The sequence below is a fragment of the Nesoenas mayeri genome (genome assembly GCF_963082525.1).
Source record: "Nesoenas mayeri genome assembly, chromosome: Z".
Taxonomy (NCBI): Eukaryota; Metazoa; Chordata; class Aves; order Columbiformes; family Columbidae; genus Nesoenas; species Nesoenas mayeri.
This window is the reverse complement of record NC_137542.1, coordinates 14,660,898-14,676,949: the sequence shown is the minus strand read 5'-3', so window position 1 is coordinate 14,676,949 and position 16,052 is coordinate 14,660,898. Positions and strand designations below refer to the sequence as shown.

At 37.3% G+C, this 16,052-nt stretch overlaps 1 protein-coding gene across 3 annotated transcripts in view; it reads left to right on the top strand.

The window, feature by feature from the left end:
• PIP5K1B (phosphatidylinositol-4-phosphate 5-kinase type 1 beta) overlaps positions 1-16,052 on the top strand; it is a gene marked incomplete at its 3' end in the record, with an annotated part of 111,813 nt that overhangs the window by 62,369 nt on the left and 33,392 nt on the right. For all 3 annotated transcript variants that reach the window (XM_080362869.1, XM_080362867.1, XM_080362868.1), the window contains exons 6-8: positions 2,940-3,092; positions 4,864-5,163; positions 15,199-15,410. In XM_080362869.1, coding sequence (XP_080218995.1) covers positions 2,940-3,092; positions 4,864-5,163; positions 15,199-15,410 — 665 coding nt within the window. The remainder of the gene's footprint in view (positions 1-2,939; positions 3,093-4,863; positions 5,164-15,198; positions 15,411-16,052) is intronic.

Below are 16,052 nucleotides of genomic sequence, written 5' to 3'. Positions count from 1 at the left end.
AAGTGGAGTTGGGTTGGAGTTTTATAAAGGTGTCATTATGTAATGTGTTTTATCTACTTTTATAGACCTGGCAAAAGACTCAGGCTGTAGTTGCCAGCTGCTGAAAAGACTGTACTTCCTAGAGTAGAGCCGTGATCACCTGCAACTTCTATTCCATCCAAGGAAGCATTTGCAGTGGCATAGGTTAAAGAGTATAGAAAGACTGATTGCTGTTGATAAGAGATTTGTGACACTCAGTTTAGCCGCAAAATGACTAATCACTGAGGGGAAAATCCCAGTAAAGTCAAATTGTTGCAGATTCTTTTTCCTCTTGGCACAGCAAAAGACGCTAGTGATATGTTGCCAAGGAAAAGGGACAACTAAAAAAACTAGTTTCAAAATTAAGCGTACCTTGTTTTCTTGAAAATACAAGAGTAGATTTCCTTCAAATAGGTATTTTTGTGAAATGTAGCAGATGTTTCAGTGTATGTTGTTGTAACTGATGCATGTCTCTGTTAGGGTTGTACTTGCTCTGCAAGCACGTTAGAATCCATTTCTGTTGTTTCTGATTCCAAATGGGCGTCACTTTGCAATCAGAGTAGGTTGTAGTCCCTTGTGGTCCAGATGCAGATATGACCAGAGGGGTGCTGTGATCATAAAACAAAATTATTGTTTCAGACCCTTTTGCTAATTGATTATGACCAAAACATCTGGTTAACAGTTTGCTCCTAGTAGCGTATCTCATGGTTCTGGCTGAACAGTCCCTCCTGTTTCTGTGAAATCTTGATCTGTCATGCAGTGACCATTATTCCAATTCAGTATCTGAAACAGTGTAATGAAATGCCAACTGATTGTCCAACTGTGGCTGAAGGGGAATGGAAGTAAAAAGAGAAATTACAGCAAGCACATGTGAGTTTACACTGTTCGTTTGCAATGACAAACCCCACAGATTTGCATTTTCACCTTTTCCAAGGACCTTCAGTGGTAATGCACTGTAGGAGTCAGACTGGATAATGAAGGTAAATATATTTTAACATCTGGTAGAATTAAATTGTCACTGGAAACCTCATGGAATGCTGGCATTTTGCAAGTAAACTTCTTAACCTTTAAGAACTTAATGGTCATGGGTGTGAGGATTTTCTTACTTTTCAGATTTTATTTGATTTTAATCTCTGTCCAGTCAAAATTTGCTGGACTCCTTGTATAGCAATACTTGGTGGGTAGACTTTTATTTTCCAGGAATGAACTGAATGGTATAATGACCAGCACACAGTATAGGCTAATAACTGTGCTTATGCTGTACTGTTTTATTGAGCTTTAATGCTTAGGGTAATTGGTTTGAAAATGCTTACAATAATGACAATTACTCATGAAGCTTCATATATTTAGGCAAGAAAAATGCAATACAGCTGCTGATTTGCTCTGAAGGTCTGTAGTACTGCAGATCAGTATTGCTGTTCTACCTGTAGACAACTGCAGCTGTAGGATTAATAAGAAAGGTGTCTCGTAGTAATTGGAACTGAGTGAAGTGGAGAAACAGGGAGAGAAACAGGTAACATTTTTATGGCATGCAAAAGTTATTTAAAAATTGCAGGCATCGAAAAAGCCGCAACTGGAGCCATGATAAGAAAATGCATTAAGGCAGTGGTTTTGAGTCAATAGGGAGCACATTTCTTTAGTTCAAGTGCTCACAAAAGCATATATTTGTTATATTTTCTTGTATAATTGTCTTTGCTATCATCACCCACTGAAATTGATGGCAAGACCCCAGTTAAACTGAATGAAAGCTGTTTTGAACAAACAGAGCTGTTTTTTCTTGTGGAATTGCTCAATCCATTTCAGGCAATAAACCAGATATATGTCACTGAAACAGTTATTCTTTTTGTTCTGAGAAGACCAGAAGGCATAGTGTACTGCTAATAATAATTCTCTGGTACTTACACTACTCACAATTCACATCCTGTGTAATTTTGTTTCTTTCAAAGACTGAAGCCTTCAAATACTGGACTGTACAGCAAATCTCCAAGTGTGTAAAATATGTGATATGTAACAAAGGAAAAGAGTATGTGAATGAAAGTTTAATGATATATTTTAAACAAGCTCTCAAGTTTAATATAAACAGATTTTTCTATGTTTTTGAGGTTAATGTCACCTCTCTGTTTAGCTTGAGTGAGGCATGAAATGTGAATTAAGGGAGATTTAATAAATGTACATTAGCCTCTGTGTGAGATCTGGTTCTATTAGTAAGGAATGCTCCTTAGTGTGTTTTTCCTCCTGATGTGATAGTAAATATTACTGTCTCACTGTGGAAGAGAGAGCCTGTCTAAGCATCCAAAATAATGGTCCTTCAAAACCTCATTTTTTGTACTTCACTGGTATTTAGTTTTTCTGTTTCAGGCAGTTTTCAGTCAGAAAACTACAGTAGCAGCTGTGCTGAGATGATTATTCTTATAGTTTCAATCCCAGTTTCCACAGAAGAGGACTTGTCTCTTTGTATTGAGAAACCACTACTCCCAGTGTGTTTGTCTACCATCTTCTTGTACCTGTTTAATAAATGGCTATGAAAAGTGAATAGTTGCAGTGAAAATGTCATCTTAAGGCTTTTGACTCAAGAATTCTCAATGCTGATGGTGCAGGGATGGACTTTCTCCACCTCAGCCACGAGCTCCGCTCCAGGGAAGGTTTGGCTGGTGCAGTGGGACATGCAGAGGGACCATACGCTCACCTGCCCCTTGCTTCTCCAAGGTCTTGCAGAGTGGGGTGTAACAATGGCCCTGCCAAATCTCAGCCAGATTACTGTGACCCAGCTTGCTGTATGTTAGCAAAGTTGCTGCAGTTGAAACCCAGAGATGAAGCTCCGTGATTCCCCTGTGCCTACCTGAAAGTGTGGTGCTTTGTATTAAACTCTTGTTTGAGTAATGCATGCATTGGCAGTGAAAAACAATTTTTGTCTCTTCCAGTACTCAATCTGCAGTGAGCCTTTAATTGAGTTATCCAACCCAGGTGCCAGTGGGTCCCTGTTTTTTGTAACTAGCGATGACGAGTTCATCATCAAAACAGTTCAACACAAAGAGGCTGAGTTTCTTCAGAAGCTCTTGCCGGGTTATTATATGGTAAGTCAGTCAAGACTGTATTTTACCTGTGTTTTTCCTGTTTTGTGTCACATGATTCAGTTTCATTTGTTGTCTTTTAATCTTTCATTGGCTTTATCCATATTTCTCATAATATTTTTGACACTTTTTACCCATCTTTCACCTTTCAACTGCACACCCCCATTGTGAAGAGTAGATATAAATCAAGAATATAGTTAAGATTGTAATTGCTATTCTTCTAGGATTCAAGATGAAGCTGAATGTAGTCTTCTGATTTGATACCAAACTTTGCTTCTAATAAGCTAGTAACAAAAAAGCTTTCTAAATTTCTAATCCAACTTTTTTTTTTTTTTTTCTCCATTTTTTGCTTGTCTATGCTCTGCATTTCACTCAGAGTGGACAAAGAAAATAGACCGGTCAGTTTCCCTTTTGTTTCTGGACGACTTCTAATTTCCATTTCTCATGTATTAAAACAATTATGTAAAAAACACATTTTTATCCATAGAATTTGTTCAAAACTTAATTTTTGAATGAGGGCTAATGCTAAGTTGATTGTATTCGTTTATGTCTGTCAGTCATCAGAAAGGGAAACCATTGATGCAAAGTAAGAACTTAATTCTCCTTTTAGAAAAACAAAAAAAACCCTAACAACAAAACACAAACAGAAAAAAACCCATATGTATAAACATAGATTCTCCTGGGTGGTACACAGGACTTTGAATTATTAAACCTGTGACTGACTTTTTTTTTCTTTACTTTCATAAAACCTGAAAAATTACCCTCTCACTTGTACTAAAAATGAGGACTATTGCCATTATTATACTAAAGTAACATGGATTCAGTGTTTCTCTTAAAAATATTATGCACTGACAATATCAGAAAGCACAACAGTGGCACAAACTTTTTTGTAGTGTTACTAATCATGATTATTGGCTCAACCTACATTTGAGTTATTACAAGTAAATATAAGGCCTCTTTCCTTTTTTCTGAGAGCTTTATCCTCACTGCTACCATATGCAAGAGTTTCCAAATTGTAAAACTTCAATAACTTTGATTTTTTTCCTATTGATGTACTTTCTTTCTGTGGTTGTATATTGTGATTTAGTAACCATGTAAGACTTGAAGTAACTTTTCCCCTTCTTGCTTTTTCATGCCAAAAACAGAGTAGTTTTATTCAGGAGGACATCTTTTGCTTTCACCTCTCTTGTCCTCTCCTAGTTAATTTTTTGCCTGTTGTGGAATTTGGCTTATTTCACACATTTCTGTTCTGATGGTCAGTCATGATTCTGTTACAATCTCACATTCCTGTGGAGACAACCTGGTCATTTGGCACTAAGCCTCAACAAGAAAAGCCTCAAACAGGGGTCTGTTTTTCAGAGTTCAAGTCAACGTAATGAGAACTGCATTTGATGCAAACTCCTTCCAGCAGGTAGAATGCAAAGATTGTTTGGGCCAGAATAAATAAATGAAATCTTGGGGATGCTTTTAGGTTTGATCTGCCTGCTCTGCTCTTTCATGGGGTCTGGGAAGGAGAAACCTGTCAAAATGCAGTTACTTCTCTGTTCATGGCCTGTGTAAGTTCCTGGCAAAGAGGCAGTATTTATGCTAGCTTTCTGAAATGCAGACCCACAATAAAAATCAACTGGTCAAAGAAACGATACTAAATATGAAAACATGCATGATTTTATTGATGTTTGTTCATGTCATTTTTTATTAAAAAAACCCAAAAACTTTCTAAAGCATGGAAATTTATTGAAAATAGAGGTATTTAACAATACATCTTTTGTTTTAGAATCTGAACCAGAATCCAAGGACTCTTTTACCCAAATTTTATGGGCTGTACTGCGTTCAGTCAGGAGGCATTAATATTAGAATTGTTGTAATGAACAATGTTTTGCCACGAGCTTTGAAAATGCATTTCACGTACGACTTGAAAGGCTCCACATACAAAAGGAGAGCATCAAGAAAAGAGAGGGAGAAGTCCAACCCTACATTCAAAGACTTGGATTTCTTGCAAGACATGCATGAAGGGTTGTATTTTGACTCTGAAACACACAGCGCACTAATGAAAACACTACAGCGGGATTGTCGCGTGAGTAAACGTTGTTGACTATTTAAACTTCTGTGTTTGCGTCTGTTCTAGATTTACCTAAGCAAAACAGAGAGCAGGATGAGACTCTGTTGTTTAACCTCCATTCCTTTTCCATGCAATTTAATTAGGAAAAACTATGTATGTCAAAGCCCTGATGAAGCTATATTTTAGTATAGTTGTTGGGATCTGTGATCCTAGAATTGTAGAATGGAATCTCCTGAGTTGGAAGGGATCCACAAGGGTCATCTGGTCTGAGTACAGACTTCATACAGGGCAATCTAAAAGTTAAACCATGTATCCAAGAGTGTTCTCGAAATACTTCTTTTATACTAACAGGCCTGGGGCTATGACCACTTCCCCAATCAGCTTGTTCTAGTACTTGGGTAGCCTCTCACTGAAGAACTTTTTCCTAATGTCCAGTCTGAACTTCCCTGATGCAGCTTTAAGCAATTCCCTCACATCACCAAGCACACTGTGCTCATGAGGAAGTTGTTGACAGCAATGAGGTCTTTTGGACACATTCTAATATTTTTATATCCTTCTGATATTGTGGAGCCCAACACTGCACACAGTACTCGGTGAGGCCAAGCATTGCTGAGTACAGTGAGACAATCGCTTCTTTCATCTGGCTGGCTGTACTGTGCCTAATGTACCCCAGAATATGGTTGGCCATTTTGGCCACCAAGGCGCATTGCTGACTTATTGACTTTGCCATCCAATGCAACCCCCAGATCCCTTTCTACAGGGTTGTCTCCCTGTTTGTGTCTACATGCAGGATTACACTGATCCATCTATGGAAATTAATAAATTAATAATAATTAATAAATTATAATAATAAATGAAAGTAATCCAGTAGCCGTGCCATTTGGTTGGTTGTTTTTTTAATCTTGCTTTCCATTAATTTGGATATTGTAATGATTTTTTTCTGAGGCACAGTAAATAGCCATGTGGTACCATTGTTACATTTGATAAACTCTGTGTAGAGCTGCAAGCTCAGTACTGCTTTGGGAAGTCTGCCTCTTTGTAAGTTAACAGTAGCTGAGAAGGTTGAGTAGGGGACGCATGTTTAGTGGCAGCAATCTTACTTCTGGAGCAAAGTGATTTCCTTCCCAGATGAAAAGTAGTGCTTAATGTCCACATTACGTTTTCAAGGCAGGAGAAGGATACCTGCCATTGTCCTTTGAGAGGACCTTGATGAATGGAGTCAGTGCCTCTTGTAGACAGGCAGAATTATTGTAAAATGGATTTTTTTTTCTGTAGAAAAGGTAAGAAAATATAAAGTAGGAAAAAGGGGAGTTACCCTGGTCTCTCAGAGTTTCACAAGATTCACAGGGGTTGTTAGAAGAAAAGATTGGCTTTGTCTGAGGGGAATCCTAAGAATTCCAGAATAAAACAGCAGAATGGATAGGCTGAACTCATCACACAGAAGAGGCATCCTGAACATCAGACTTTGTTATTCACTGCCACCTGTGGCGAAAGATGGAAAGCATTGTTTTTGCACATGAATAGTACTTTTTGTTTAATCATCACAGAAGTCTGCAATGCCTTGTGCTCTGTTTGTAAAGCTCAGTGACCTAATGTTCAGCTGCATATTCACTGTGAGATGTTTATCTAACACCACACATTGTTCTTTCTGTAGCCTCTTGCAGTGAGCTTTTCCTGAGCTCCTGCCATGTGTGATAATGCAGAATGTATCAGTATGTCACATCTGGGGATCTGGATGCCTTTTTGTGCATCCCCCCACTTGTCAAAGGTTGCTTACCCAGTGAAAGCCTGGGAGGATCTATTGTATAGAAAATAATGAAGAGAATCTAAAAGAGGGAACTGGACTGAAAAGTAAAAACAAGAATCAGTCACTTAATTGTTGCATGTAAAGGGGACTCTTACTGGTTCTTTGAAAGTAGGGGCAAATTCTTGCTGTGTGTTGAGTGCTGAAGTAAACATCAGCTTATTCAATGTGTTATCTTAGATTAACAACTCTAAAGTTTGTCTGCAGTTCTTAAAGGCCCAGCTAAGTCTTTATTAAAATAAAATAAAATAAGAAAATTATGTTTAAATTATAAATGTGTATACATAATGCGTATATATTACTATAGTATGGGTCTGTGTGTGTCTGTATGTATACACACACTCTGAATGTTATCTGTATATTAAAAAAATAAGACTGGCATTTTTTCTGTTCAGATAAATCTTACTCTCTGTAAAACAAAGGGAGCAGACACTGTTATCTTTCATAAAGCTGAAAATGCTCAGGAGCTGAGGCTGGATCTGACTACCTGCCTTTAGAAAGAATAGAAATACTCCATCCATTTTGCCACTTCTCTTTTTCTGCCCAGATTTTATTTGGATGGCTACTTGGTGTGAGTGCTAACTGACTTAGATTTTTAGGGTTTCAAAACTTGTTATCTATTTAATTTTATTCCAGAGTGAGAAAGTTAGTGTAGACACTGGAATTAAAAATTCATCAAAGCAGGAAAATTTTTGATCTTGCTAATATTTAAGGACTGAGAAATTATCTTCTATGTTGCTTAAATTTGATTATATTTTCATTGTTTATGTTTGCAATCAGAATGAGTAAGCAATGTCTTTTCTCCTGCTTCTTTAATATAAACATTGTCAGTTGGTAGTTCCTCTCTTCTGTAGCCCCATCATTAAGTGCAGAGGCCTGCTGGTGACCACAAAGAATGCGATGTGGGCCTGTTGTGATCTGTGTCTGCTGCCACTGTATCACTTGCCGCGTTCAGCGGTGGGCCCACGTTTCCCTTGGTCGGCCTGTTATCACAAATATAGCAGTAGAAGCTCTTCTTTGAGCCCTTGACATCTCTTCAAGTCTCAACTCTATCTGAGCTTTGGTTTCCTTGACAATAACTGCAACCTCTTCATGCCCAGGTAATGTTTCTCAGTTCCTCTGTTGTAGCCTGTCTGTCCTCCCCCATCCTGTATGCTGCCTTTTCACACTCAAGTTGTGCTGTGGCTTCTTGGCTTAGCTGGGCTGTCCTCCTGGGAGATCTCAGCTGAAAGAGAGCTCCATCCCTAGGGAAAGGTAGGAGTGGTAATAGCAGCGGTAGACCACTGCTGGAGGTTCAGGTCTTGTCTGTCACACCTTCCTGCAGCTCTGATGAGATGTGTGATCTACCTGGTTAGCGGATGGAGCTGTGGGCTGGTGGCTCCAGTAGCCACTGCAGATTGTCAGCTTTGGGACAGGTACAGATTGATAGTGTTCTCCAGCTCCTCAGTCCCCTGCTTGTTATGTTCACATGCAGGGCAACAGGGTCTGAAAACTCTTCTCACATACCATTTTGCACGTTTTGCACCTTAGCTAAACCGAGGAGTATAACATTACAGTGTTCCTAAAGATGTAATATTCCTGAGTTTATCGTATGTGCAATGCACAGAGTTGAAAATGTGAACTAGCTTTCAAATTTCAGACTATTGCTGAGGCTTGTTATAGCTATCCTATCCTTGGCAGCAGACGCTATCATCATAGTTACTGGTGTGGGTGGCAGGAGGCAAAGGGAAGAAGACAGGGAAGCACTGGAGGCAAACAGTACTAAAAATAAATAATTTCACTTGCCTGAATACCTTTCCTGAAAAATCTTTGCTTTGAAGCCTTATTCACGTCAGAGTGCTTCAATTTATAAAGCAAATGTGCCTGTATTTTTAATAATGGTAAATATTGAGAGTATTGGAAGGTAGTGTCAATAGCTGTGATCTATTTTTAGTGACCATGCTGTTAGTTATTCTGATCAATGTATAAAATTATGAATTATTAAAGAATAGTGCAGATTCTCCAATTTCCAAATAAAATTAGGCTTAAAATTATTAAAAGAATCTGTTCTACTCATTAATGAGACCAAGAATGGTACATAAGGAAGTACTATGTAAAAACAAAGTCAGTAAACACATTAAAGACAGTTTAGAGTGCATTTGGGGATTTTTTTTTTCTTAAATGTGCAGAAAATTAAACTCCATGTTAAAGTTAGCTGCTGTTGTTTTCCATTACAAATACCTAATCCTGCAGAAATTGTTTCGATGTGGAGGAATACTTACATGGGGCAAAGGATATAAACTGTGGCACGAAGTGATCTGTTAGGTACAAGTAACATTAGCACAATTCTGTATGAGAAAGACTAGAAGTGGGTTAATAGTAGTATTTTATTTTTCATAGTTGATATGGTATCAAAGTAAAGCTGGGCATCCATTACTACTTATTCGATCTTTACTGGAGCTCTTAAGCAGCTTAACAAATACATGTTACCTCTGTTCTAGGCAGAAAGCATGGGGAAGACAGCTGTTCTCTGCTAGAAGGAATTCAAAGTCCAAACACACAAGTAACAAAGTTTGGCTCTTGACCATCCGGTTTTAAAAGTGAAGGTAGAGTTTTATAGAGGTACTTGTCAAAAAGTACCGTAGGAGAAGTACACCATCACAGTTCTTCAGCATGTGGTTCAGTTGTTTGATTATGAAAACACTCTTAATATCTTCCCTGTAATCCTTTAAAGTACGGAAGAACTGGTAACTGTTTAATTAAAAATAAAAATGAAGGAAGTCCCTTATAAAACTGGCAGTGTCATGGTTATACAGAGATATTATTCTACAAATTGTTTCTCATCTAGTTACCTAACAAAGCATGTTAATATAGCTTTAAACAGGAAGCATGAATTCCAGCAGAATAGATAATCACAGGATTCTGTATTAGTAAATCTTTGCTTCACACGCTCAGATACAGTATGTTCTCAAATGTCAACTAGTCATATGCAGGAATTTGAGGTATTCTATTAAAAATAGCCTGGTTTTGTTTTTCTTTTTCCACCTGCTGCTGAATCCAAGAGAAAAGAAAATTGAAAATGGCTAAAAGGAGGAGTGCATGTAAATGCAGCTAGCTCTAGTAACTGGGCAAATGGAAAAAAATTTACAGGTATTGTTAATGACTACTTAGTAAGATATTTACCTGTATGCACTCAGATAACTTCTTTTTGTAAGTCAGTGGTCAGTTCCCAGTATTTCTGCCTCCTCTCATATATAAATACGGGAGATGAAAAAACTGTCTATGCGAATCAAACTGTATTTGTCTATCCAGAAATTTGGGATAGAATTCCCCAGAGAAAATGCAAATACATGACATTGTAAAAACTGAAGTTTTATTCCGCAAGTACCTAAAAACATGGCTAAAGAGTGAGCCAGAATTTGTAAGAGCACTAGTGATCTTCATTTGTTACCTAAGGATGGCTTTGTTCTTACAGAAGCATATTTAAGACCTGGCCTATAAACTCAAAATTAGTTCTTCTCAGTTAGCTTGTTGACCTTAGTGATCCTGTGACACCTGTCACATTTCAAACTACATTAACAAATGTTTTACACAAGCAGATGAGGCAACTCACTGTAAAATCGGGGAATTTTGTCTTGCAGTAAGTAATTAGATTTTCTGTCTCAATAGGAATCATATTTTCCCAGTTATCAATTGAAATGCTAATGACCTACACATAGGCAAAGTATGCATGTTCTATGATTTCTTACTGGGGCATACCTCTTCCAAATTCATGAGGGTGGAAAGATAAGTTTCTTCTTCTCTCTGTAAATACAGCTATTATTAAGAAGTGTTATTCAAATAATCTTTACTGCTTTCTTCTGCACCTCCTTCGTTAAGGCATGTCTTACTGCAGATGAGGAAACCAAAAGCTTTCCTGATGGGTGAAGACTGAATCAGTGGTTTTCTGTCTGTGGCAAAACACTTAATTTTTATAGTGTATTTTTGCATTAGAAAATTAGGAGAATGATTAGATGCCTCACATGACCATTATCGGGATTATTAAGCTAAGAACTCCACACTACCTGGAAGATTAAAGTTTGTGAACACTGTTTTTGTCTGGTGGTCAGAGTTATATATATAACATATCCGTACAAACAGTAGTGTTGGCACAACTTGAAGGAATATTGAACTGCAACATAGGGCAGAAATAACAGATGGCCTGGAGGTGGAGAATGTGCTGATCTTGGATGAAGGGCCTCTTTGTCAGAAACAGTAGTTCAAGGGAAATGGACATAGAACGATACAGCATATCTCTTGTATCTTTATATATTATCACTCCTGTAGTGTCAACTGAAATTCCAAATTTCTCTTTACTTCTGCTTTGAAAATCAGAAACCAGATTGTAATTTTTAGGAGTGTTAGTTAACAGTATGTTTCAAGAATTCTGTTGAAATGAGAAGTGACTCTGTGTATGCTTTGCGGGGGTTGGTAATTAATTTTCTTGGGATAGTTGGTAAATCAGACCCATCACTAAGCATTTGATGTTTGTGTACTTGTATCTAAGAAATGCTTATCTTACGAGATAGTCCTTTATTTTGTGGAATTTTTATGTGTCTCCTTACATTAGAGAATAATTGTTGACTTGGTGTAAAATCTGTCTTCTTTCTCTTATGTTAGTTCCTATACCCCTTTTCCAAAGTGCTTGTAGGAGAGGAAGTACTTGCTTGCATGGTTATCCTTTTAGTTGTTGCATTTCATAAGCCTGTGAAATTTTTTTGGAGTAGCATTTTCCTTGATTCTTTCATGAAAATGAGCTGCTGACTTGAATTGTTTCACATGGTTAGCAATGTGAATGAAGATTTCCCTATCAAACAGTACACAATTTGGGCTGCATCTAAAATAAAACTGAAATTCCATGGCAGAAATCCTTGCTTTGCTCTACTAGTCACTGTTTGACATAGTTGAGTGTAACCATGTCTAAGATAATTCACAGAGTGCTTTACCATCTAATTAGCTCAGAAAAGAAAATCTCATTCAGGGATTTATTTTTCCATGTTCCAAAACAATGTGTTTTGTGATGCCATTTCACTGTTTTTTGTTTTCTAATATGACATGAAAGCAGAATAATGCTTAAAGCTAGAAGGGGATGAGCGATGCCTGCCATCTGGAAGTTGTCAGAGCAGCTAAAGCCAGCCTTGCAGGTGGTACTCGGTGACCAAGTGACAACACTGTGTAGACAGAATCAGTGTAGTTAGTGAAATAACACATATATAAATACAAATGAGATGAACAAATTAGTGTCAAGTTAATGAACATGATGTTTACTTGTCATTATCAAATACAACACTTAATCATGCTGTGTGCTAACAAATAAAAATATTCTGGCTGAGATCTCTCAGTGCCATTTTGCTAGCAAGGTGTATTTCAGAATGGTTACATGAGTAGAGGTTTAATTTCTCTCACTTCTAACTACACAAGGGTTGTGTTTCTGGAAATTAATGTCAGTTTCTAGTGATCTCACGTGGATAACAGCAGGTGTTTTTCAGGGCTTTCTCATTTTGCTGTGAATATAGCCTTTTAATACTGTGATTTGTTTCAGTGTTTTTTCATTAGATTAGAAAATGAATTTTCATTTTGGTACCTTTGTAGCAAAATCTTGCTGCTGCTTTTGGAAAGCAGTTCAATCTAAAATGATCAAAACAACTTGCAAGCAACCCTTGACCCAGGAAAAGGCTTATGCCTTTTAGTGTTCTCATGGGATGCTGCATCGTTAGCAGTATCTCAGTGTGTTGTAATCTGTAACTTTTCCTTGGCAAATCAGATTAATTTGTACCACTGTGTGTACAAAACGTTGCTTACGTATTTTAAAATAATAATGATTTGCTATTTGATATATTAATAATGGTACATATGTGAGAACCCTTCAGATATATTTGTATATTCAGCTGGAAATCTCACTGATGGAAGTAAAATTTCTGTCTTAATACAGACCGAAGAGTTTGACACAAAGAACGATTTTGTTGAATGCTTATGTTAGAGATTCTTCCTTGTTTTTCTGGTTAATTATTTCAAAGCAGAATTTTCCTTAAAAACAAACAGGAGAGTAAAACAAGCTTGGATCTGGTCAAAAGGTGTGTATTTGCCTTAGGAGTGGCTGTTTTGGTTACCAAATTTCTAAGGGGAGGTAATCAGAACTGCACATCAAACCAGCAGGCAGGCAGAAGGGCAGAAGGTGTTAGAGTATCCTGAAGGCACTTTGTAGACTGAACAATCCTGCTTTTGAGTAGGGCTGTGAATAGGATGTCAAGGGCACAAGGGCTGGAGTTCATTTGCAATGTGCTGTTTGTAAGAATACATACTGTGGTTAATACTTCAGATGCACATGTGTTCAGTTTCCTAATGAACTGGAATAACAGAATAGCTACTTGCTTTTGTGATGTTTTTCAGAAATCCTAGAACAAAGTCATAAATACTCAAAGATATTTTTAGTCCATTGTATTGCACAAGTAGTATGGGTTTGAGTGGCAGAGGTGAACTGATGCAGTCATAAAGATGAATTTTATCACATGAGACATCCCTGTGGAAGAAGCAGCAACATATTCTACTACAGCCTTCCATAAGGCTACATCCAGTTCTAGTTGTAGGTTATGTAATTAGTGCAGTTAAATCATAACATGCATGTAATCTAATTCAAAAAACAGTAAAGAATAGCTTGAAGGCAGAGCTGTCAGCAGCTATGTTTAAAACTAAAAAGCAGCAATGCTTTTTCCAAGCCTGAGTAGCTGCTGTAATCAGGTTTTGCATAAGCAGTGTTGCTGACTGCACTAAAGTAAGTATTTTTATAGAAGATGAATTGTATTTTTTTTTCCACCTTCCCAGAATCTGCTTTCAGTGGAAGATGAATGTCTGAGATTGAAAATAATTCAGCTGTATTGTACCTTTGGCTTCTACTTAATATAATCAGAAATAGATAGACTAGAACAGAGCTTTCCTACCTCTTTGCCTATATACATAGACATTGGAGCTAAAATTATCTCTAATTGGCTCCCTTTTTCTCCTTATGCAATTTCACAGACCACAAGACCTTTCCTGGTGACTGCCAACAAATCTCATTTTGGATTTACAAAATGTGTGTTAGCCATCCCAGTGTTTTGTGTAAAAATATTTATACTCTGATAGTCTTCATCTAAATGATGTACCTGGAATTACTGCTTTTTATTTTTCATCTCTGCATCATCTTGTTCTCGTTCACATAAAAAGATACGCTATTGCCTCTTGATTCCATACCAAAAATTACGCTGTAATCTTAGAACATTGTGTGCCAAAACATATCACAAATCATTCCTGATCTGTATGAGGTGAAGGAGAGGTGAGTGGCACAGCACATCCTTCCTGGTTGCTGCTACCAGTTTCTCTTCCCCTAGTTAGCACTGCTGCCATATGAGATATTTAACACAGCTGCTGTTTGCCAACAGTTTCGCTCTATTAGAATCACAGCTTGTTTTAATTCACATTCGCATATTGATTTGAACTGTATTTCCTTTCAATGGTAATATGCCAGACTTCATAATGGTGTAACTGACTAGGAACTTAGGACAGTACATGTGCATGAACGAAGCAAGTGGCATCATCTGCTGACAGAGGCAAAAATGGTTGGTAGAGCTGGAAGAGAGGGCTGCTTGGTTAAGTCATGCTTCAGAAATAAAACTGCATTTGCAGTTTAGATAGATCTTATTTAGCCTAACAAAGAGAGATGCATGGGTTTTGTACAAAAATTGCATCAGCTATTGATGAGAAGGTGGTAGCAAATGCTTTTTTTGACATTTGAAAGTTCTCCAAGAATGCTTTCCCAGTTATAAACAGGAGATCAAGGGAAGCTAGAGAGTAGTCTGGCCAAAAAAGCTCAGGGAAGTCTGGAACATGCATTAGAGGTGACTTTAGAAGGTCTATAGTTGATACGTATTTGGTGGAACTATTAATTGATTATTTGCTATAAATTAAAAGGTCCTGACTGGTCATATCTTCCTTGGCTACAAAATAACACCAGGTTACATTTTGGCTATGTATCTTTGTTTCCTACTTGTAAGGAGCATTAAGCTATTTAGATAGCTAGCACTTTGACCTATGTGGGATAGTAGAAGATTTTTGTTTAATTATAATTAAAGTTCAAGGGAAACTTGTACTTTGTTGGCCTATTTTTAGTTAGGTTTTCAAATGCTGCTGTCTAGTTCATATTTCTATTGTCATATTTTGTTTCAATACAGCCATTTCTTCTCTGTTGATAGGTTCTAGAAAGCTTTAAGATCATGGATTACAGTCTGCTACTGGGAATCCACATACTGTACAGTAACATGAAGGAAAAAGAAGGAGAGGGTTCCCAAAGTGCATCAGACACAAAACGTCACGGAGGACAGAAGGTTCTCTATTCCACAGCCATGGAGTCTATACAGGGCCCTGGGAAGGCGGGGGACACAGTCACCACAGAGACAACAAACACGTAAGTACCGTAACCTGCTCTTAAGATTACTATTGAAACTCACACATTCTGTTTCTTCAGTCTGTGCCACTTGGTATTAAGAAGCAAAGCATTCAAGAAGTACACTGTATTTCAGGGGTTGAAAGATTAAGCCTTCTTTTTTTTAAAAAAAAAGACCACCTACATTTGCTGCAGAGCAGGAAATTAAAACATTGATTATTAGCTTGATCATCTTTAAATACATTATAGCAAATTTTCTTACTTCAGAATGACTTGTGTAAGCATGAGAGCATTCATTTATAGACGACATGTTATGAGACAGCTATTACAAGAGTCCAAGGTATATTTTAATTTTAACTGGCAGCAACCTGATGAGCCATAAGCAAAAACTATTTATTAACACTGAAATTGATATTCCTACAATAGTTATTTTCATCTCAAAAAAGTGTACTCAGTACATAGAACTGCATCATCAACTAGGCAAGTGCAGTCACATCCATGTATGATATTTCCTGAGATTCAGAACTACTGCTTTCCTCTTTTCTATCTAGCAAAAACCACAGTAGAAATTGTATATAGATGATAGTTATTCTGTTGTTTCCTCTGAAATACATTTGATATTACTAAGAGAATCGTGTTCACCACTCTCATTCTACATTATCA